Genomic DNA, 25,707 nt, shown 5'->3' with positions numbered 1-25,707 from the left:
AACATGTATTTAGTTTTCTCAGTGTTAATGACCATTTTGTTAAGCTGACACCAGTTGTAAGAATGTCTGGCCATCTTCATTTAATTTAATATACAGCCTATCAAAACTCTTATCATTAACATGAAATGTTATATCGTCTGCATACATATGTGCAGAAATGTTCAAGACATCAATCGAGATCATTAATGTTAAGTGGCGCAGGCATTGAACCTTGTGGTACACCACTTTTAATTCACACGTATAGGGGTTGATTTTTGCCCCGTTTAATAATACACTTTGTGTTTTATTATACAGATATGTTTGCAACAATTTACTTGATGTATCAAAGCATTGGTAGATTTTATTTTTTTGCTGATAAGAAACCCTGATCTACAAGGTCGAAGGCAGTATTCTTAGGTCTAGCATAACAGAGCCTACTAAATGTCCTTCATCAATATTTTTCATCCAACAGCCTGTTAAATTATGCAAGGCTGTCTCACATGTATGTTACGCTCTAAACCCCTGGATTATGTCGCTTTCTTACTTCTAAGCCAAAATTATCACATTATATTATATATTAACAAATTCATAATTGTTTATGTTTGTTTGTGAATATGTTACTCTAATATATTTGACACCACCGGAAGTAGGCCACTGCAATTGGTCGGTATCAGACCTGTCAACCTGTTTGACCCCAAAATAGGGAGAATAACATTTTTCAGGGCCAAAAAATAGGGAGAACAAGGGGAAAATAGGGAGGTTGGTAATTTTCAACTGAAATGATATGAATACTGAATACTCCTAAATGAGCATAGTCTACTTATGCAATACAGTGAGAGAATCATCCAATCAGTGTTTCTTGTTTGAGTTTACAGCAGCTCGCTTCGCTTTCTACAGGGTTTCTTTAGTAGGCTTCCATTTGAAACAGGGAACAGTGGACTCTGGGTACTGTGACTGCATGGCTAGTATGCTAGATAGAGTCCTATCAAGCTTGAGACTTGACTGACTGTCTGTCTTGTTCTTGCGAACTACACTGAATAGCCGTTCCTGTTCAGCGTTAGGCTACTGAGGGGAATTATTAAGCATAGGACTTATTGCTGGCTATTTTCAGAAATGTTGCAAGTGATGAAACATTAAAAAACGGGAGAAAAGAATATGAAACCGGGAGGCCGGGAGATTCGGGTAAAAACCGGGAGTCTCCCGGTAAAACCGGGAGAGTTGACGGGTTTGCGGTATAAGTAGCAGGATAGGGGGACCCATTTTTGTAAATCGGGATAACTTTAGCTGACTACCGTGTCGGTGGGAATACGTTTTTTCGAATACAAAGATTCAATAGCCTATAGGCCTATCTGTAAGACTTGATGTAATATTGAATGCAAATTTCTTCAATGATGTAAGCACTTAACTATATTATCAGTGCCACTTTAGAAGTGTCTAGGTTATTAAGATACTATTAAGAAACTCACTCGTAATTTCGGGGCGGCCTATATCAAAGCTATAGCCTGTAGGCATAGGCGTAGGAGGCAGGGGCTAAGGGGGGGGGGCTGCATCCCCACTCAAAATTTGTTGTGAAAATTCGGGCAATATGCTGATAAATTTTCGGGCACCTTCCAGAAAAAAAAAATGCAATGTGTTTTTCAATTGTTTAACTTATATTAGTATTACCATTATTATTGTAAAAACTTCCCCAATAATTCTAAACAATATGGAAGGGTAATTTGATTGTGCGTTATTGGTGTAATAACTGATGCATGCCTATATAATATGCACATTAAGATTTTGAACGCAGGCAAGGCGCGCGAAAAAATTGTGGTTATATTTTTCGGGTAAGTCGTTACAGCCCCCCCCCCCCCCAATCAAATTGGGCTCCTACGCCTAGGCCTGTAGGTATAGTTTAGTGGATGGAAACTGACTTAGTAAATCTAAAACAAATCATAATTTATTTCTGACATAATAACGCTAAAACAGTAGTGTCCCGGCCCTCGTAATTACGGGTTCAGTGGGCTGGGGACAGTCGATAGAACTAGTTTCCATCAGGAGTAAACGCATACTGATGCTCTCGTGTCGCTTATATACAAGTTGGTATTTGAGTGGAAGCACACGCGCGAAAAGCAAGGGGCCGGGAAGGGGAACAAAGAACGACGCTCCTTTTATAGGTACTATAGATCCCGCCTGATGCTTGGCTCAGTCCGGTCTCTAATCGAGAGCGGAAGACTCATAATATGCTATAAGGACGTATAAATGCGCCTGGAACTGCATAAACTACCTTTCTGTGATCCAGGCCAATGTCGCTCAATACACCAAACTTACTTCATGCAGACAACGGATCGAGCTGTTGTAGCTCGCTTTTATCCTGCTGCTCTGTGCAGCTGAATGACATGACCACATTTTTACCGTACCAGCTTCACACAGTGAACCCTGTGCAAAAATTGTGTCGTGACTATCAGACAATGACCCTATCTAGTCGCGCAAAGGCCTCTGGGTAAAAACAGGTTCACTGATGTCGACTTATTATTAGGGGAGTTTGTTGTGTTAAAGTCATGTTAATGAGGCTATCATCGAAATAGGGCTTGGCCAACAAAGAAAAACGTCGGCCCAAGATATAGCAATGTATATGCTACTTTCAAGACACTGGTTTGCTTCTACTTTACTACCGGAAATCACCCTAGACATTTGTGAAAGCACATGGGAATTTGTGATCGAAAGTCAGCCTAAGCCGTAATCGTAACTACAGTGAATGTTTCCATTGAACTCAAAATCAAAGGGTCTAGAATAACACAGGCTAACGTTACAAATATTGTACTATACCGGCATGTTGTGCTAACGTAATGCGCTTAACTAGCGTCGTGGATAAATATTTCCCTGAATAAAACGGACTATTCCGGAAAGTTACGTGGTCGAAGTCGCGAGCATTGCCTAACGATTGATTTCTCAAATATTCTCATCACGAGTATGTCTGATTTGGGTTAGTATTATTGTATGTATTAGACCGATTTTGCACCAAAGAGCGGTGCCTCTAAAGTCTTTGGTCAGTGCCGAGTTTGGGCTCGAATAGTGCATTAGCCTATTGGAGGTCATTTGAGGTAAACCAACCCAGACTGAGTTGATTGTCTATGTCGTCTCGTACTCGGGGTAAAAGCTAGGCCGGACTCATTGTAGCCTAACGTGTTATGTGTAAGTGAAAATTTGGTTAGGCCTATGTCAAAATATATAGCAGTTAGGCGAATACATTTACACATTAAGAGACACTCACGTTTGCTTGTTTAAATCAAAATCTTAGCCAGCACAATGGGCGTTAGCTTTAGCCAAACTCTAACTTAGGTAAGTGTCAGGCAAAGTAATGTCATCCATGACAATTAATTAATGTAGACTAGGCTTTGCCTAACATTAGGCTCAGTCTCACTTTATCAATATCAGTAACAACAGTAACTTGGGTAATAATGAATATTAAAGTATGGTAAGGCCTAACAATTGGATAGTAGCATGGACACTTTGAAGTTCGGACACCTAGGCTAAGCCTTAAAACACCCCAAAAACTATATCTTCTGGTATAATTCACCTGAAAATATACTTGATATGGTGGGAGAAGTGTGTTATATTACGATACACGGCCAAACTTTCTTTCCTGCAAACTGTTTTCACATTGTATTCCAAGAAGATTCTTCGTGATTGTGGAACTGGTATTTCTTTGCTAGAGTATTGCTAAGTTCGGACACCCGGCCCACCACTGGTGATAAAATTGGTGGCGCAGTTGCTCTTCCAGTGATTTTAACAGACTTCATAGATCTCTATCATTTTATTGACAAATATGTAAGTACTTACTTGTACACAGGTCAATTTGGACAGAAAGTATCTGTAGCTTCGTAGTTTTTCATGAAATTGGCTGTTGCTATAGGCTGTCATGATGAAATCGTGTATTTCAGTTAGGGGTGTCTGAACTTCCCAGTGTTCCAAACTTGGCAATACTGACTATAGTAGTAGGCTTATTCTTTATAGGAAGTGATAACATACAATCTTCTAGACATAAAATAAAGTATGCGAGAGTGCTTTGCTAAATTAAGAAAACAATATCTACCTAGGCTAAGGCTTGGTTGATTTGGTAGAATTACATTTACGCTAGGCTAGCCTATATTCCTTTTTGAGGTGAAGGTGAACATAAGAGGGTACATTTGTAGTGTTAAATCATACATTAATCGGATCCCACTTAGGCAGTTTCAGAATCTTGGTTTAATCAAATATATACTGGTCCATTAGAAAGTGATATACTGTAAGGGGAGTAGGCCTAGTTCTATAAACCAGATTGACCACCTTACAAGGTTACTGGTTATGACTGGTACCTTACAAATTGAGTAGAATTAGGTATATCCTTTCCACAGAAATGAGCTGTTTTACATATAATGAGCATATATGTTTATCAACAAGTCAAGACAAAGACACAGCTTGTTTACCACAAAGAGTGAAAAGTCTGTTAGATTTCAAAATAACTAAGAGGTAGAATACAACTTCACAATTATTAGGGCATTCAACGATGTGAATGATGTGATATGCAGAACATGGATCAAACATTTGTTTTGCTCCTTTTTTCTTGCAGTTTCTCTAATGGTCACTAACTAATTGTGATATTTTATACTAAACATTTGTATTACTTGTTTGTTATGGGAGAAAATAAATTTAAATTGAATGCTGGTCCTTCCATTAATGAATTGCAGGTAAGGCTTCCTCAAGTTCCTCAGTGTATGTAAATCTCATTTACTGAGGCTCCAATTGTTCCTTCATGTGCTAAAAACTAGAGCAGTGGTTCTCAACCTGGGTTCTTCGTACCACCTGGGGTGCTAGGAAGGACTCCAGGGATTGCAAAACCACAAACAAACAACAAATTCCCTGAAAACAAATTCAATAATCTAATGGATGATTACATCAAAATTTGTGGAGAGCTGGGAAGATGTACATATTTAATCCATATCTGCCCTTAATATGCTTACTTGGGAGTTAAAGCATTGTTGCAAACGCAGGATTCTGTGTTCGGGATTCAATATTGTGGCCAGGGATGCAAAATCTTCAAATTGCTAGTGTCCAGAATCTTCAAATCCCTTGCGTCCTGTGGCGAATGCAAACTTTTTTTTGAGAAACCAACCCCCATGTACACAATCACAACTACTGTAGGCCTATGGAAAACATAACAAAATACATTTTTGAATGAACATCTTCCATTCTTTCTTTTCAAAAATCCACAACTTATTTTGAAAGAACCAGAATTTCTTCCAATCCTAAAGATCATTGAATTTGTATGAATATAAATATATCATAATAATCAACCACAAGGTAAAGGTTTAACAACACTTCATTACAGAGATGTTCAGTACGTTTGTTCTCTCTGCATTGATAGTTGCTAATGTAAAATGTGCATTCATAACACAGTAATTTGTGTTGCAAATTTTTAGCAGTCCAATTGACCATGTGCTTCAGTAATTTTGTGGTGCAACATTCGTGTGTAAACTACTGTACATAGTCATCGTCAAAAGTAGACATTGAAGTTAGAGGTTTTTAATCGACATTGCGTAAAGAGCTTTTCACATAGGCCTACTGTAATTTTCGTAGAGATGATTGTTTGAAAAGAGCCTTGCCCAGGATAAATGTTGGATTAGTTTTTTAGGATTTGCGCATGTGTAGTTGAAAATGAAGTTCGAACAGGCCTATATACATGCAGTAGTACAGTGAACTGTGTGGAATTTAGTGAGAGATATGCACACTGTTAGGAACACAGATTTTTGAAGAGTTGGTTGTTGAAATCGCTGCAAGGTCACAGAATGGAGCTACTACAGAGTTGGTGAGTAGGGAAGTACAAGGGTGGATGGGGGAGGGGACTGGGCTGGGGGTAAAAATTGGTTGAAAGGGCAGGTGGGCAAAAAGAGGGGCCGCCCCTGTCAAACAGCAAAACTTAGGCACTGGGACATCTGCCCTATATATTGTATAACATTCATAAATTAAAGGCAGTGATACGATCTCATCTTTATAACTACAGTACACTAGTAAAAGTAGGTCATACAATAAACTCAATAAGTTTTGATCGGGAAACAATCTTTTTATATCTAGTAACATTACTTACTTTGGGTTGGCTTCCAGGGACTTGCTCCTGGACCCTACCCCTACTATGCAAATTGATAGAAATGTTGCTTTGTACCATTATGGACAATGAAACTCAGCAGTAGCATTCCAGGAGTTGAAAAGCCATTGTTGTTGTGTAATGTATAGATTCTTTACTCACATCAGCCAATCTTTCATAAGAATGAAGGCCAGAAGGGCTTCAACAACAATGTATGTTTTGTTTGTTCCTGCTTGACATTAACAAACTAATATATCTGTGTCAGGTCAGTGTACAATGTACAGTATTATCTTTCTAAACTTGACCGGTTGTCCCCAGACATCCATGTTCAAGGATTTAGTATTCTGCCACAGAATCAGCTCATCTTTCCATATTTCCACTTAAAACCCATTAGCATGGATGAAGTAACTTATGTACTAAGACAACCAATGGGGTAGGAAGGGTTTCTGGGGCCCTGGCAGAAGAGTGAGAATTGAGGCCCAAGTTCACTCTTTAATTCCTTTAAATTGCACTTGACACAAAGGCATAAATGTAAAGACCACAAACTCTGGCTTTCTTGCTAGACTGGTGGATTGGTGACCCTTGGAAATTAGGGGCCCTGGAATTGATTGGCCCTGGGTCAAGAAACTGCCTGAATGGCCTATTGCTATGACTCTTGATATAACCTTATGTTTATTATTGTCTGGCCACTTCAAGTTATCCATATTAATCAAATCTTCTTGAATTGACAAATAAGATGTGTGTAGCTATAGGGCCAATCCAACACTCTATCTGAGCAGTGCTGTACTGTATGCTTTAATTGCTTGCTCTACAGCTTACGGAACAGTGCTACTTTAACATGCAGTTAGCTCATTGTTTTTTGTTCAAGTGACATCAGCAGATGTGCAGAGCACACTGTGTTAAACCAATTAGCAGCTCCCTTGAGGATTGGTTTCTTGGAGGGGTATGACATGCCAGGACAGTGATATCACCTAGCAAACTTAACTAGTCTACTGTTCACTGGATATACATTTTTCCTTGGCAGAGTGAAAATGGAATATTTTAAGTTAATTTGTTTTGTGTACTTTTGATCGGGGTAGTTGGTTCCTTAATTAAGATTGGATTTGCATAAATTTGCTAGGATAAATATCTACAGACCCAGTAAGACACAAAATCCACTAACCACAGGAGGGTAATGTACAGCTGTTCGAGCAAGGAGAGCTTCGTTGATACTGAATATGCATACTTTATAGTGCGTTGTCTCATTGGCTTGTTTAATTTAAATCAAGAGGCACGGCATAACAGAATACATGAATGAAATCTGTCTTCAGCGGATAAATGTTTTGATACCGTTGATCATGAATTTCTTTCTAATTAATGAAATGATTTTGGCAAAATTAGCTTCGTCAGGCTCAAACGAAGTTCCACTTCTTGAAATTAATAGGGAGAGGTGGGGGGGGGGGAGGGGGAAGGGGAGATAGAAGAAGCAACAAATTTGTCGTTTAGTACAGTATATGTATACTCTTTTATCAGCTACTATATAAGGTATTAGTGGATTTTCCTGGTTTACAGGGAGTCATTTAGTATGTTTTGACGACTGAGTTTTGTCTCTTATAAACTAGTAGTATGGTTTCTGTGTACAAGAACTGTTGGAAGTCTGTATACAAGTAGCAAGTAGCCCGGGCTTGTGCATAGTGTGTTACTATGCAATCATACAGGATAAGTTATTCTCTGGTTCACACTGCATCTGGTTTACTGCAAGGACACAGTGCACAGTGGCTCACCCAGGACAATAGCATTTGCAACTTCTTTGAAGCTTTATAGCTGGATTAGCACATGTGTGAATGGATATATAATGATGGACATAAACCATCATGGGAATTTAATACAGTATATACCCACAGTGTAATGCTTAGCATAGCAATGCATGGTAATGCTTACCATAGTGTAAACTACTGTTATAACTCTCTTCACACAGGAGTCAAAGTTATCTACAATGTAAACCAACAGTACACAGCCTGTGTTAAACTGCAAAACCAATCAGTTAAAAAGATCATTTTGAAGGAACCCTCCAAGCAAATTAAAAGGTCAGCATATTTGCCTCCAGATCTACTAGAAGTCACATAATGGTCTCTCACTCTAGCATTTTGCCCTCAAAGCATTTTCATCTCATATTTTCGCACTGATACATTAAGTTATTAAATTTAACAGGTCTAAAATGCCTGTGAGTAAACTGAGGGTTTGGGCCTTAAGGATAAAACACTGATTGTTAGTAGCTGATTGAAACTTTGGGTGGGTCCATAATGACTATATATGGAACCAAACAGTAGCTCTTCTGTTCAGTGCTAAGATGCTGACTTACTGTACATTTATGCCACTGATTGTTTGCCTATCCTAGTTAGCTAAGGTTTACCATGAAAATGATCAGGTCACATTAACAATCAAAATAACAATAAAATCCAGTAATCAGGGAAATGAAAATAAAATGCTGACAAGGTTTATATGCAAAGAAAAGGTCTGGCGTATAGAAAGGTTTTGTTTCCATTCATGCTTAAAGTCTCAGTTCGACCTTCCAGCTTACCGCACTAAAAGCTCAGTGAGAATGACACTGCCGCTCTGTGCAATTTTCATATCAATATTAATGTTTTTTTTTTTAGTTATCTGTCGTTAAAAATTTTGAGCTAAATAAAATTTGTCAGATTTATTAAAGAGTCTGTAGATTCTACTAACTTCAATAAAAATATGCAAGCCCAGCCCAACAGATCATGCGCCAATCAAATGTCTCTGTTTTGTTTACACCCGTTAGGCATAGGACTACTTTCCCTTTCGTGGCTAGCCTGTTAGGTCCCTTCTCTTGAACAGTATCTTTCTGTCGGTCTTAACGATAGCTTGCAAAATTGTGTCATTTCCTTTCATCGCAATTAATAAACAGTTGTAATGGAGTTGTAAAACGTGGATGATACAAGTATAGGACTGCGTTACAATCTTGATCGGGCAGCATGTGTAGACTGTTTTACAATTGTGTAATGAACATGCTGACATGGGCGGTCGCAGTGATTATACGGTAAATCGTTCGCGCCATAAGGGCAACAGAAAATAAATTTCTTTCTTTCGATTGGCACAGCTTTTCCCCATTAAACCCACCTGGTCAGAGTGCATTTAGAAAAAGAAACATCAAATCTTCTTTGGAAGTTTGTTTTCCGAAATAAATAAACAAACAGGTATTGAGACAAATTTGAAATATCTGAGTAATCCAATATGAAGAAATATTTTCCTAGTGTGTTTTGTCTTTAATGAATATCAGTTTGAGAAAGTCTTGAAGTTTTGCTAGTTCATGATGTCTTTTCTACCAAAGTACTGCAGTGCATGTGTGCTCTGTAAAATTTGACCTTGAGTCCCAAATTGAACACCATCACATTTAGTGTAAATTTTCTTTAAAGTTCAGTCATGAACTTAATATCCATATCTGTGTGTCTGTTCTGGGCAGGCCATCAGTATTGTTGATTCAAAGTTTCTGAATGCTACTGGTCAGCTTAGATGTGAAAAGTTGAAATGCCTATTGCTATCATTCATTAACACTTGAGTGGTACCATTTGATGTAACATCTGTTCCCTACTTTTATAAATTCATATAAATAAAGCTTATGGAATTTATTTTGGGAGACACAGATTTAAATTGACTTTTTCATTGCAAAAAAAGCTTTTTGTATTTCTTGAGATTTGTTTAAAGCTATTGTTGTTCTTCTATCAGGGTTTATCTTAGAGGTCATTGGACCATGTGGCATAGCTAAAGTATCTAGTTATGGAACTGAGCTGCCCTATAAGGATGCCTGAAGGATAACCAGATTTATTATGAGTAAATGCACCCTGTATAAACTTCATTGTTCACCTTACTTTGTGGACAGAACCAAAATGTGTTTGGCTGGCATAACAGTACGCCTGTTGACTTCAGTCCCTCAGATATGATATTCATAAGAGGGAGGGATATGCAGGCAATATTGCAAAGCACTTTTTGATAGGTCAGTTTGTAGAGTACAGAACTGGAGGTCATTGGTCAGTTGGTAGAGTACAGAACTGAGGTCATTGTTGTGAATCTTGTTCAATCTCTTTGCTCTCTCAAAGTTCTCTTTTGAAGATGTCTCACGTTACTGGAAGCACTGTAGGGTCCACTGGTAGATGTTTGTATTATGTAGCAGTATCCTATCAGTACAGTCACAAACCTATACCCATATATACAGTATAGTATCCAATTAAACGTATTGCTGTAGCACAGCGTACAGTACACTGTATATCTGTGTTAATATTACATGTTTGCTGAATAGTGACATATTCCTGGAGCAATAGTCAGCGAGTAGAGTGTTACATGGCTGAGGTCAGATTGAATACATCTACAGCTGTTGTAGGAAATCAGCAATAATTTCAGACTCTATTATCTACAGTGTGAACATCTGACCCCATGTGACTCAGGAAACTATGCACTGTAACTCATCTGAGGAGAGTAAATTATGTGCCCTACCTGTGTAGAAAGTAGTACAGGCCTGTGTATTTGTCATTGATCTCCAAGACTTGAAATCAGTTAAACTACAGTACTGTTGCTGCCATTAAATGTTTACCTGTTACACAAATGGAGGGACCATTCAGCCTTTGCAGATGTAGCATGTCCATAAAACTGCCAATCAATGCAGTCACCTAGCATTTCTGGCAGTTTGTGGACACATCATCTAAGTCTGTTGGCTGGTTCCACAAGTTCATAAAATTGAGATCCAAATGTAGCTGTAATTCCATAGAACTAAGTGTTCATCAACATTCTTATGTTGTTATTTGAGACACATGGCCTGTAATATGCACATGAGCAGTATGTATGCAAACACATAGAGTGAAGCTTCATTTGCAGTTGACACACACTTCAATCCTGAAAACCTATAAAAACTTGTGATCAAACATAATCACAAAGTACATCAGCAAAATATTGGAAACTGACATGATTCTGATTGCAATATGATTTCATGAAGAGTATGCCCTACATTAGTTTAAATCAACAACTATTGACGGTCCCTAGTTTTAATTGCAGCCAAATGGAAATATTTCCATAAAGATTCCAACTTAGATGGAAACATCTTCTGTACAACCCTTAAACATTAATGCTACAATGTGACAGCTAAGCCTAACCACGGTGACAAGTGTTTTGTGTTTGAAATATTCTTATTGAAATATGGCCAAAACTTGGGATGAAATTCATGGATGCCAGATTAATAACTGCTTAACACAACAGAACACATTTTGCAAAGTATTAATGTCAATCATAACTCTCCAGTAGAACTATATTCTAGGTAGTCTTCTTACAGTATATTCCTCTTCTTTCAGTCAGAAGTGGAGATTAGAATCAATTTTCAGCCCAGTTTCCATCTTTCCATCTCGCTGTAATTAATGGAAGGTCAGTTACATGTATCCCAGATGGGTAAAAATTTGTCAAAGCAAACTGAATATTCACTGACTATGCATGAGTGCTCATTAATATGCATGAAGGGAAACACAGTACTAGGCTTCATGTTATTACAGTACCCATTGGTTGTGATTGAGGACCATGTTAGGTAGTGTTTGCATGGGGTATCCGGGTACCCGCCCGACACGATACTACCAGGTTCCTGATTTATTACCCGAATCCTACGCAAAGTGAATTTTTATTTTTTTGGCAAACCGAAGGTTAGGCAGATTTCCCATTGACTTAGTGTGGTGTTAGGTTGGTCGAAGATAACAGCAATAACAAAATTATTCCATGGACATCTTATAAATGCGTCTCAATTTCAGCTAATAAACAGATGGCTAGGCTAGATTACCCCGTTGACTTAGTGTGGTGTTAGGCAACCATGTGGTCGAAGGTAACAGCAATAATGAAAGTATTCCATGGATATCTTATAACTGCGTCACAACTCCAGCAAATAAACAGATGGTTAGGCTTAGCTAGATCTCCTCGTTGACTTTATGTGGTGTTAGGCTACCATGTGGAAGAAATTGAAAGAATTCTCACAATTTTTATTTATTTATTCATTTATGTCATAGAAGGAAAGGCTGACAATGAATTTTACGAGATGTTAATGGATTATAGACGGGATAACTAAAAAATAATAATCCCAAGTGGAATTTTACTTATCGTTTATTTCAAATGCGATCAAATTGCGCGAATCGCGCAATCTCGTGGCTGATGGGAACCCTGGGCCTGCATAATAGATAGTAGTAGTAACAACTCTTTAAGTTCTAAATTGGATATCTATATGGTCTGATCCAATAGAGGTGGAGAGCAAGCAAAAGCAGCAGCGGCAGTGCAATGTTAGTAGTGATGTTAATTATATGAAGTTATTAACAAGTTAATGAAAGAAACAAAGGCAAATAGAAATTATTGAGGAAGGTTTTATACCTTATCTTACACCTACGTATTTGAACATGGAAACATTGTCAGTAGAGAATATAATTCATTTATTATAGCATCCAAAATGTAATTTCTTGAAAATTGTGATACACGAGGGTAAACAATTTTTTTCTGGGTACCTGGATACCAGACGGGTAACGACTCCCTGGTACCCGGTTCCCGGTTCCCGATTTTTGGACCCGTGTAAACACTAATGTCATCCATTGTGTATGTATCTCTGTCAAAGATGTTTGTGATGCTGGTTTGTGTTTGCCTCCCTTTTGAACCTTCCATTAAGATTCAATAAGGCAACAAATCTGAAGTTAAACTTTCTTACCCCAATCTTTGCCCATGTATCCTGTATCCCACTATCACATCAGATGCTGTTACCAGCCACTGAACTTGCCTAATACTATTAAATATTACTGTAGTCCAATGTAACAGAAATGGCAAGATGTTATTCATGTACAGCGCCCTCTTTATCATAGCTTGGATTTGTTGCCATGATGAAACTGTTCATGTAGTCTTGTCATCATCAATGACTGAATGTCTGACATCAAATTACCAAACATATATTAACATAGTTTATCGGTTGAATTTGCAGAGTGATGATTCACTTAATGCATGCGCACCCATCGTTTTTGAGCTTCTACGTTCCCATCGTATTTGAGCTTGTCAAAACTGGTAGTTTTTCTCTGCGATAAGCACCCATTAAAGCTATTCACTTGCAGGTTTAATCAATGCATTAATGCATTATCATTTAGTGTGATGTTATTGGAATAGATGTAGAATGTCAAGGGAATAGTAAAATGCGGTAGGACAACACAATTGCTGCAGAGATCTCAATTAAGATGTAATCAAGCTTCACAGGTGTCATTTGGAGCTGATCTCAGTTTGAATTAATTGACAAATTATCTTACTGGCAATAGACAAATATACCATTATTTCATTGCTTGAACTCCTGTGATGTGGTACAATAAATGTTTTGATACCTAGATTTCATGGCTGAATGTGATATATGGCAAAGGTTACTCGAAAGAACAAAGCTGTTAAATAATAAATATAAACATCTATATATCATATCTGGGTAGTATTAGGTGGTTGAAGTTGAATTCCTGAGATTGGTTTTATGCATGTAATAATATGATCATTTTAAGTTCTTACGAGTAAGGTCCATGTATGCTGTGGTGCTTCGGGCTGCAACATCATGCAGCCAGGCTGTGTAAGAGTATCTATTATTGTCCTCTTTCGTTTAACACAATAAGTCTATGTACAGGTAACAGAGATTATCTCTTTTCTTGATGTTGACTCCTCCTAGCTAAGTTGGATTTTGCAGCTTTTCTTTTTAAGGTGGTGCCAGGTGCCCAAGTATTTAACTTCTCGATTGTTCAATTATTTATCCAGTATCACCTGTATATCAAAAAGTTATGCAAAGTGTTGAGCCAAAAAGTTTGGCCAAATATTCAAGTTACTGTGCAAGTCAAAAGATGTACAGTTCAGCAGGTTATACACAGTGACTGTAGTTGTAAGTGACCAAATTCAGATCCTTGAAATCTGCTGTGCAAAATTTGAACACTAAAAGATCCTCTTCAAGTTGAAGTTACTGGTTAAATTAAATCTTCAGTATGAACCTCAGGTGTAAGTTACCTTCAGACTGAATGAAGTATTCCCCACCCTAGGTGTAAGTTACCTTCAGACTGAATGAAGTATTCCCCATCCTAGGTGTAAGTTACCTTCAGACTGAATGAAGTATTCCCCACCCTAGGTGTAAGTTACCTTCAGACTGAATGAAGTATTCCCCACCCTAGGTGTAAGTTACCTTCAGACTGAATGAAGTATTCCCCATCCTAGGTGTAAGTTACCTTCAGACTGAATGAAGTATTCCCCACCCTAGGTGTAAGTTACCTTCAGACTGAATGAAGTATTCCCCACCCTAGGTGCAAGTTACCTTCAGACTGAATGAAGTATTCCCCACCCTAGGTGTAAGTTACCTTCAGGCTGAATGAAGTATTCCCCACCCTAGGTGTAAGTTACCTTCAGACTGAATGAAGTATTCCCCATCCTAGGTGTAAGTTACCTTCAGACTGAATGAAGTATTCCCCACCCTAGGTGTAAGTTACCTTCAGACTGAATGAAGTATTCTCCACCCTAGGTGTAAGTTACCTTCAGACTGAATGAAGAATTCCCCACCCTAGTGTAAGTTACCTTCAGACTGAATGAAGTATTCCCCACCCTATGTGTAAGTTACCTTCAGACTGAATGAAGTATTCCCCATCCTAGGTGTAAGTTACCTTCAGACTGAATGAAGTATTCCCCACCCTAGGTGTAAGTTACCTTCAGACTGAATGAAGTATTCCCCACCCTAGGTGTAAGTTACCTTCAGACTGAATGAAGTATTCCCCACCCTAGGTGTAAGTTACCTTCAGACTGAATGAAGTATTCCCCACCCTAGGTGTAAGTTACCTTCAGACTGAATGAAGTATTCCCCACCGGCAACCCTAGGTTTAAGTTCTGTATTCATATTCAGATGAATTTAAGTTCTCTATGAATATTCACAGTCAAGATGTTATTGATGTCAAAGGAAGTTGAACAAAAGAAAGTAACTTCCCTTTTGTGTGAAGTGTCATTATGGAATGTGAAGAGGGCAACCATTGTGTTATCTTAAACAAACCCATGTTTTCTAATACTATTGTCGTTCATTCCTTCACATTAAGACATTCGTTGAAATAAAAGTTTGTAAACTAAATTCCAGCTTTTGCTTGGTGTTGTATTTAACAAAATGTTAATCTATCTTGCTGTATGTTTTTCCACATGTTTGTTTTTGCTCTGAACTTCATGGAAATGGTTTTAAAATGGTTTTAAATAAATAACTTCATGTGTAAATTAGTTTAAGGGTCTAGTAGACTATGAATATTAATTAGTACACTGTACATTAGTTTAAAGGTCTAGTAAACTGTGAATATTAATTACTGCACTGTATATAGCTAAAAGGTCTAATTAACTGTGATTGTTAATTAATAAACTATTTAGTTTAAAATGCATAGCTGGAGGTGAATTGTTTTTTGTTTTTGTGCTCATACTAAAGTATTTTAGTATACAAACAATACGGTGGTTCCCGTTTAGTCCAAAACGACAGTAATTTAGAGAAATTTGATGTCAAAATTAGCAGATTCTCACTGACCAGAAATGTGATGCGTAAAAGCTCATGAACGTAAAGGTCACTGTGTGATGTATATGTACGGAGTGTACCACGAATGTGAAACAATAACAATGGACTTTCCATGTACTTCTGATAAGAAAGTGAACCTTTTATTAAAGTTTTCACTCTTCCAATAAACATGCAGCTACAAGAGAAAGAAATAGTTGTTAGAATTGTTCACACATTTGTTAACTCATTTCCGGTAACAATTCTTGTGGGCTAAACATATCTTCCCCTGCAGACTGGGAAACCCCAGGAGCACGAAAGTCTTTGCGGGTGCCCCTTGAAAACTAAATCAACCCCTGCGAAGTTTTTCGTCGGTTTGATGACTGGGAAACGTAAAAGATTTTGGTTTTAAGAAGTGTTTTTGCAATCCCCTACTACTGTACACAATTTGTTGGCATTTTGATATTCAGTGTCGTATCGGGGTAGTGTTAGTGCTGAAGAGAATAGCTTGATCGAAGGTTTTCCTCAACTGACTACATCACAGGGTGACCTGCAGTCAAGTTAGCGCTCAGGAATTTTGCAAAAAAAGAAAATTCCTTGTCCAAAAGTGCTAGGTTTGATCAACTTTTACCAGGTCCCAAACGAAAATAATACAATGTGCCATACATCAATAAAAAGGTAAAAGTGTAAAGATTCAGTTTAACATACATTTGTATGGATTATAGGATGTTGAAAAACCACCAGCTATGCATTTTAAAGGTCTAGTAGATTATTAATATTAATTACTACACTCTACAGGAGCTAACATATTGGATTTGTTTTGTGATCTCAGCTGACAGTATAAACACAAGTAATATGAGACATGTTTAGGAATCATACTTTCTATCATCTAGTATTATAAGCATAAACTACTATGATAATAAGGTATATCTCTTTTACTTTTTCTCCTATTGTTTTGTTCTATTTTCCCTAGTGTGCCCTTGTTTTGCCCTCCTTGTTCATTTAATAACTGTGTTATGGACTGGCCATAGAAAAACTGCTCAACATGTATTATTGTTCTTATTGGGGAGATTCTATATTTTATATGTTAGACCTCATTAATTGCTGGACAGTTAATTTTCCTTCCCAAACTTTTTATCCCCCTACTGTACCTTGCTAGGAACAGTAGTAGTGTAACCAACCTGCTGCCAGAGAGGTCTCCTCCTACTGCAGCAGTGTGTGTCTGCTGATTTTAATAGGTAGCCTGCACTATGAAGGTCACATGAGTAATATGATTCCCCTGCTGTACAAGTCAACAGAAAGAGTATTGAAGCGTGCACCATGCAAGTGCAGAACATGAAATGCTGGTAGATATGTATATGTGTATATATACACCAGTCATATTAACTGCTGTTATTGGCTAGCCAAGGTACGGTGGATGCAAAATTATGAAAATGTGCTCAGACATGGTTGCCATAGAAACAAAGCCCAGGGCTAGAGTAATTGATTTTGCACATGGGATTGGGTTCTGTTGTAGCAGTTGTTAAAAGGAGCTCTTGCAACACCTACATACTTTCTGCCAAACTGTGCATGTTCACTGTGCTCATCCATAGTACTACAGTCTTTGATGATCTGTGACAGATATCAGTAATGTATTCTGCAAAGGATGTTTTGGAAATGAATCACATTATCGTGCCAAGAACCAACTGCAGTATATGGACGAGACCCATCAGAGGTTGGTTTATTTTACATTGGTTTCAGAGTTTGCTTGAGAGGAAAGTTTCCTGCATTCTTTTCCTACTGTATTTTGTAGTAGCAAGTAGAAATGATTACATCATGAGAATTCCATGATTTAATGTCATGCAGCTGTACTTATATACCATAGGTATGTACACTGTGTGATGATAAGGTATGCAGTGTATGTGATATGTGACCAGGTACATGCTAGTTGGCAAATGAACTAAAATATTAATGTATATAGACATCAGATATTATTCATACTAACAAGTAAACTGTTGAGTATTATTAATAGTGTCTGTTCTGTAGTTCTAAGCTGCTAGAGTTGTTTTAGACTTGCTTACAGAGCTGTACTGCATTCTGTTTTGACTTTACTTTGATCTGGTGGTAACATACTGTACTTGGACAGTTGAAGGATGATATGCATCATAGAAATCCTTCCAAATGGATCGATAGGTTTCACTGAATGGAGCAGCATGGACAGTGCAGTAACTTACAAGTGAAGTGACAAGCAGAATATGAAACGTTTTGTATTTGATTTATTAGGGTGTTAAAATAATTGGATTAGTAGGATTGTTTGATTTGATTGTAGACACATAGATCTCTTTGGTAGAACATAGGAGGAAGAGGCGGGAAGGGAAGGGGAGGGTGGGGGGGAGAGCGGAGGCGGGGGGGGGAGAGCGGAGGCGGGTACCAAGTATGCATATATCATATCACTTGGTCAGAATATTGCCAAGTAACTATCCAAACTGAAGGTAAAAGTGTTAGCAAGTTGTTTCGGTAGATGATCTTGCTTAAAATAGACTTTGGTTTCTTCGCCGATTCTATTTCAGTCTTGTTTTCTATTAGAATCACTTTTAATGGCATTAGTATTAGCCCTAAGTTTTATTATGCTAAAAGTTTTCAGAAATATTTCTATGTGGTTTCTGACTCAATTGGAGGGTTGATGTCTCATTAATTAGGAACACTGCTTAGAGAGTGGCCATAAAAAAAGTGGTCAAAGTGGTCAAAGTATAGCTATTGATGGCCATGCTGTACTTATTTTATCGTATTAATGATCATAGCACTTTTAAATGTGTTACTGAATCAGATATTACTTCATATGTGATCTCTATTCAATTCTCATTTATTGCTTGATGCTAGATGCCAAAGCACATCACAGAAACACTGAGCTCAAGATCCAAGTTTACTGTTGTATAGTTACAAGCAAGACAGTGTCAGATTGCTACCATTACACTCAACACAGCACATAAAATAAAATAATATAAAATAATAATCATAACAAAAAACCTGGTAATATTAAACATTTTGTAAAATGAACATAGAGGATCATTAGATTGGGTAATGTGTTCCATATCATCTCCTTACTGTACATTAAATACACAACATAATGAGAGCTGTTACTACATGTGTAGAGATATAGCAAGGGAAAATATATATTACTGTATATCATTGCTTAATATCATAATATATTATAATCATATTGTAATATGTATTTTACTATGATCACATGGCCAAGAAAACTTCACTTGCAAGCAACGGAAAGTTAACTTTTTCAGAGCACGGCACACAAATTGGGGCGAGTCTTCAATGCCTTTAAAACTTGTTCCTTTTTTACCTTTTTGTTAATTTGCCAAAGAAGAGCTTGGCCATACTAACAAAATAATGATTATCGTTCAGTGAATAAGTTTACACCATTTAAACTCCTTGGAGCGTGGTGTTATAAAACCAACAAATTACGGAGCTGTTAAAGTAGTAAAACATGACAGCTTGCTCTTCTAGTGTTAGCAAGGTGTCAGTCTGAGATAACACTGTGTGGTTAATTCACATGTCAATGCAATGTGCTGTTAAAGTAGTAAAAACATGACAGTTTGCTCTTCTAGTGTTAGCAAGGTGTCAGTCTGAGATAACACTGTGTGGCTAATTCACATACATCAATGCAATGTGCATTTAAAGTAGTAAAACATGACAGTTTGCTCTTCTAGTGTTAGCAAGGTGTCAGTCTGAGATAACACTGTGTGGTTAATTCACATGTCAATGCAATGTGCTGTTAAAGTAGTAAAAACATGACAGTTTGCTCTTCTAGTGTTAGCAAGGTGTCAGTCTGAGATAACACTGTGTGGCTAATTCACATGTCAATGCAATGTGCTGTTAAAGTAGTAAAACATGACAGCTTGCTCTTCTAGTGTTAGCAAGGTGTCAGTCTGAGATAACACTGTGTGGCTTATTCACATGTCAATGCAATGTGCTTGATTATGTGAAGAGGAAGGCTATTCCTGAAGAGGAAGGTGTTTAATCACATTATCTAGCAGCCACCGCTATGGGATTAGATTTGTGATAATTAGTTACCACCTGTGTCATACATACAGTAGCTGAAGTCCTTCTTTGTGTACATAAAATTCTAAGTCATATAGGCAGTCCAGCATTAACAATTTACAAACTATGCCTTGGGTGGAACCCACAAGTTGTCTTGGTATAAAGGGAAAACCAGGCTCTACTTACAGTAGATGGGACCACGATAGTCTCTGGCCTACCTAATAATATATCATGTTGTAAATTCTTGTCCTATTTGGGACATTCCAGATCAAGTATCACCAGGGATCCTAAACTTTCAAATTAATGTTTCCTCAAAAAGAAAGGAAAATAGGTGTTTCCCATATTATAAAATTCTATGTCCTGCTATTAAACTACTTGTAAGTATTAGTTATGTCCTGAGAGAGAGAGCTACAGTACTGTACAGGGTATACCAGCTATACTGTAGCTATAGTACTGTATAGACTCGTCAGTATATATGCAGTCAGTGTAGAATTGCACGCCTTCAACAACTTGATGATTTAAACATATTAACATTTTAGTGAGAATACTTCTGTACATTTGAAAAATGAAAATTTTCAAAGGGTTATGATGTTATTACCAACATTACTTTCTACAAACACTCAAGTTCAAAGTAAATACAAAACAGCAGTACAGTATTTAATTGGCCAATTTCTCATCATTTTGAGTGCCAGTGCTCCATTTTGCCCAAGCAATCAGAAATTAATAGCATAATGTGTCCTTGTAATGCTGTTAAATGTGTTTCCTTTGAGTTGATGGAGTTCCTACTTTTGTAAGAAGGAACACCAGAAGTATGTCACCACAGCTATAGGTGGGCATGCTGTCCAGAAGAACAGTTTGATTTGTTTTTATGGGTTACCATCTGTATGTCATTGTACTTTGCTGCTACAGGTGTTGGCAATCACAGACATTGGACGTTAAGTGTTGTAGCACTTGATAAGAGCTGGTTCAGTACTTCTGTACAGGAGTAGTCTACAATGTTAGTGTTGTGTAATATGAAGGTAGTAACTAACTGTACACTCTACCGTCCTTGGCTATGGGCACTTTCATAGTTATATACTGTACATAGCTATTGACCTTTTTGAACAGATGCCAGAAACACACTTGAACAGTATCAAGCTGTGTTGTCTCATGTGCATAGAAGCCATCTTCACACTACTTTACAAGTTTTGGCTTAAGTGAAGGAATCAGGAGGATCTCTTGATGTTAACAGATTTAGTAAAGAATTGCAATTTTGGATTTGTATGGCTATTTTCATCACTATGTATCTCCTAGCATTACAAAACATTACAGTAATCATTAGTCTGTAGCTCTTACATTGAGGAATAGGCCTATCCAGTTAAATATGAAAATAACATGGCTTGCTGAAAACAAATGCACTACGGTTAAAGGATTCTTAATACAGTGAAGAATCAGCCTGTACATGTAGATCCCCATTGGTGAGTACAAGAATATCCTTGGATATTGTGGCAGTCAAGGTCATTCAAGGCAGGGTGGGAATTTGGCAAAAAAAGTTGGTAAGCATTTTTTCATTTTTTGATGAAATGTGCTTACCAACATGAGCCAAGATTTCTCAGTTGGTAAGCACAATTCATGAATCGGTAAGCACAGCACAATGACCTGAACGCTGTTATCCTTTTGTGAAAAGTTCCTGATTCGCGGCACAAGTGTACTTTATATCGAGCCGACAGCGGCGGCGCAGATAATCCAGTCAATGCATGTTCGATCGAAATAATTACAATCCCTGTCCATCACGTTGGACTCTCCGACCAGACAATACCGGGTCGAATACTCGACTTGGTATTAGTTATTCAAATACATGATCAAAGGAAATGTATCGACTGGAGATCGTAAAAAAAACTCTGAAAATCAGTAGAGAAATTAACAATTGTGTACGAAAAGTAAGTTCGGCAAAACACTTTCGAAAAATTCACGCAAAACTGGCATATCGTGCTACATGCAACTAATGTCATGTAAACAAGGCTCTAGTACACCCATTTATGAATAAACCGTAAGACCACATCTGGTGTTAAGCGGGGGGAAAAGAAAGTATTTTCTAGAATTTCCAAAAATACGGAAAAAATAATGTCCTACCATAGTTAAGTGTATAGCAAATAGCCTAACCACCTCGTCTGTTACGGATCTCACGTAACTACAAAAACACAACTAATTGTATTTTGCGAACTTGACGTTTTCTACAAGAACATAGAAATAATTTTAAGCATTAGTTAATCATGCCGTGTGGCCTAAAACATATTTTATTACAAGGTTTACTCTCATAAAGATGGCCATAGCTTGATATCTTGTGCTGCGTGTATGAACTGTGCCTCGTGTATCATGGGGAATACTCCATGAGACGTTTCTTGGAAACGTGCCAAAAATGTTAACAAATAGGTGTTAGACAGGGGATGAGCGCACAGTTGTTTGGCAGGGTACCTGGGAAAATTCTGAGCACATGTACAGTATGAACTACGCAATTGCCGTCGGCAATTGCGTAGTTCATGGGTGAAGTTGGAATAATTTGCGATGCATACACAGTTAGTCGTAGGTATGTGACGGTCCAGGCACGATCGCCGAGCTAGCAGCCAGCTGTGTGCGGCCTGTTCGTTGGTGCTTTTTGCTAGCTGCGCGACAAATTAATCCTCCGTAACTTAGAAGCAGATTGCAGATAAGCCTACTACAGTCCGATGCAGTCACTTACGGTCAGAATTTTTGGTACGCTCATTACAAGGGTGTGTAGTACTAGGCCCATTTGATTTTCTTATTTTGGTAAGCCATATTTTCATTCCAGTACGCTAGCGTACCGGCGTACCGTAAAATTCCCACCCTGATTCAAGGCCAATAACATTTACAGTCTGAAAACTTTGTAAACATGATATGATCTTAAAGCTTGTATGAATTTCAAACTTGTTATATACATAGGTGCACATAAGTGCAAGTATGAATTGGTATTGGTATTAGTTCACATTCATGAGTTGAAGTATATTTCTGTCAATATTGAATGTAGTGGACATTATTTGATCCCATAAACAAATGCTTAGTCTGTTGACTTTGTGGTTGGCATTGCAAATGTGAAGAGAAGAATGGACATTTTTGTAACTTTGTTACTTTTGCTGTATTAAACTTGATATGGAACTTGATGCATATTTTAGTGGATTTTAGATATAGACAAGCATCGGATAGCTCACAAAAAGAAAAAGTAAAACCCATCAGCCTCAACGCAAATAGCTCAGTTGATGGCTTTAAGCAGGAGGTTGAGTGTTTCCCAGTAAAAGGTGTCTTGTGATTGAGTATAGACTTTATGGTGATTTCATGCTTGAAACAATGAATTCTTTAAAGTGCAGGTGGTTTGAGCCTGTTTTGTCTGGAATAAAAGTCCAGCTGAATTAAGTATTTGCAGGTAGCTATGAGAATTAAATTAATCCCTGGTGTGCAGGTCAGTCCTTCAATTGATGGTAATGACATTCCTGTAACACTGTTATATGACTACATACTGTATATGTGTGGCTGTTTATAGTTTGTAGGAAGCTTACAGTTCTATGTCACATAAATTTAACAAGCTAAAGGATATTTAAAGTAGGATGAAAGTTTGACTGATATTCAAGAATTATAGAAAGAAGAAAAGGTAATGATAACATTATCAAATAGTAATATTCCAGTCATGAAGAATGGTTACTTACTTCAAATAGTGCATGAATATATCTGTAATATGAATAACTTGCAAGATGCACATATTTGTAAAACCTGCAGCCTTCAAACTACCACCATGGGCTTCATAGAACTAGTTGCAGCCTTGGCACTAAGGGGTCGTCCTCAGATCATCAGGGGCTGTAAAGAATCAGTTGTAGACTACTAGAGCACCTGAATTCAGGCAGCCATGTTATTTGCATTTGTAGTACGATTGCTCTTTCCATACTATAGGCTTGCATAGAACTAAATTGTTGGTTTCCTGCATAGATGTTACAACAGATATGTATTGCATACTGTAGTCTGTACATGGCTTATGACCAAGTGAACTTTACTCTAGCAAAAGTTATTCTCAGTGAGTGAAAACACTTTATTATTACTACCATTCTATCAATGCCAATGAAGGCATGTCAACTAGACATACTGCCAAAGAAAACTATTGAGAAAGGTTCTTGATAGATTTGTGCAGGTCATTATAAAGATCATAAGTACTTCCTTATAATGCAGATGTGTGTTTGTCCAAAAATGAAGAGTTGCCTGGTGAGGCATGTCTACGTAGCTATCGACCAACTCTGGAACAGTTCATAGCAGACCGTGAGTGTATTACTATTATTATAATAAAAACAACAAGTAATTAAGTACATGTATGTTTCTATAGACTTATTATTATTCATTTGGAATGAGTCCTTACTGTTGAGGTTAACTATTTAGCAGATTGTGTATTTTTGTACGAATTAGAAATCTTGAGAGAGTTTTTACATTGCCTTGCTCAAGTGACTTGAATGGATTGTTTTTGACAATAAAATAATGTGAAAGGCAACATGCTACAGTATTTTCACCTAACATGAATGTTCAGTAATAACAATACTATCCGAAATTAGGAACAGTTTACACGTAGAGCGTTAGAACTTCTGTGTACATAGAAGTGTATGAAGAAGACAATCAAATGTTGGTAACGAAAAATCAAACAAAGAAAACAAACTGAAATACATTGTTATCTGTGGATAAGGATGATTCAACACAAAACATTGTTACATGAACTGCAAATACATAAATATACCTGAACCCAACATTGGTTATGTGGCACTGTAGACATGTTAACCTGGAGAAATTTACATAGAAGGCCTTGTGTCAATTAACTACTGTATGTCACTCTTGGTACAGTACAGTATCAGTGCTTTCTAGGTTGGGGTACACTTTACAATAAGTGTCCTCAATATACTGTTTTGAGTGACTCATAGCGCGAAGATGAGAGAAATCGTTTAACTCACATCGAGTTGTACATTAAATGTGTTGTACATTAAATGTGTACCAATACATGCAGTAATGTGTATATACGAGTTATCAGACAGTACTGAAGGCTCTAAAAGCAATCATGCATTGAGGGGAAGATTGAAGAATCCAATAATCCTTAGAGATATTCTTCATTGTTTGCTTCTACTATTGTTTGCATTGTCCTAGCAACTGTGAGTAGCTGCAGGATAGATAAGGGGAAGCTTATAAATACTTTAGGGAATATTATTTTCATTTTGCCCACAGAGCTGAAAAATTCTGTTTTAATTCTGCCCCTTTCATTGCTTTGACCTCCAACTCATTGACAGACACCAGTTTTGTGTGTGTCATCCTGCAGTGTTGTTAGCTAATAGGTGATATGTATAATGCTCTGCTAGCCGCCTGAGTGTTCCAATGCTGCTAGTGGTGGTACAGTTCTAATCTTGGGAGATTTTAGAGCACTGTGTGCAATGTGGATGTGAGTAACTGTGTATATGTGAGCTGAAACTCCCAAAATGAGGAAGAGATATGATAGGTCTAGAAAGCCTCTAGGCTTAAAGTAGTCTACTTCAACAACAAGAAAGAAAATATAATGGTTCTTATTAAAGCACTTTTCATGGTCATATCAATGGTAGGGTAGCAAACCATATATTGCAAAGTATAACCAGGGAGCGGTCTAAATGGCAGCTACCTGGCATATATACAATCATGGTACCTTTTTTTCATGGTACTTGATATATTTTCCTGCAGTTGGAGTAACCTAACCAGAACCTACTCTGCATACAGTAGTGGTCATGCTATCTTTGATTCATGGATTTCTAATAAATTTACTGAAAGTACTTAACATACCAACAGGGTTGTAATTATAGAATGCCATCATCAGCTCACAATCAACTGGCCTACAGTCTTGTTGACAAACACCTGTCAACATTATTTTGGTATATTTTCTGACGATTGCAACAATGAGTACTTCAAGAAAAATATTTCATGAGTTTGTCATATATTTGTTGTAGGTATTAAACTAATGCAAATCACAAGTTCAGTTAAGTATGGTATACAGTCATATGATTAACATGTATTTGACATT

At 37.5% G+C, this 25,707-nt stretch overlaps 1 protein-coding gene across 14 annotated transcripts in view; it reads left to right on the top strand.

Annotated features, from left to right (window-relative positions):
* Positions 1 to 25,707, top strand: part of LOC139963700 (retinoic acid receptor RXR-alpha-B-like) — a 104,708-nt gene that overhangs the window by 57,423 nt on the left and 21,578 nt on the right. The window contains exon 1 of one of the 14 annotated variants that reach the window (XM_071964771.1): positions 2,514 to 2,944. The exons of 4 other annotated variants lie outside the window; for them this stretch is intronic. In XM_071964771.1, the coding sequence (XP_071820872.1) occupies positions 2,932 to 2,944 (13 nt within the window). In that variant the 5' untranslated portion in view covers positions 2,514 to 2,931. Of the gene's footprint in view, positions 1 to 2,513; positions 2,945 to 3,000; positions 3,154 to 3,187; positions 3,301 to 17,013; positions 17,326 to 25,707 lie in introns of those variants that run through there. 9 more of the 14 variants (XM_071964765.1, XM_071964773.1, XM_071964767.1 and 6 more) reach the window with 9 other exon arrangements.

The sequence above is a fragment of the Apostichopus japonicus genome, chromosome 22 (assembly GCF_037975245.1).
Source record: "Apostichopus japonicus isolate 1M-3 chromosome 22, ASM3797524v1, whole genome shotgun sequence".
Classification (NCBI taxonomy): domain Eukaryota; kingdom Metazoa; phylum Echinodermata; class Holothuroidea; order Aspidochirotida; family Stichopodidae; genus Apostichopus; species Apostichopus japonicus.
The sequence above is the reverse complement of the archived record's forward strand: the minus strand, read 5'-3'. Positions and strand labels throughout refer to the sequence as shown.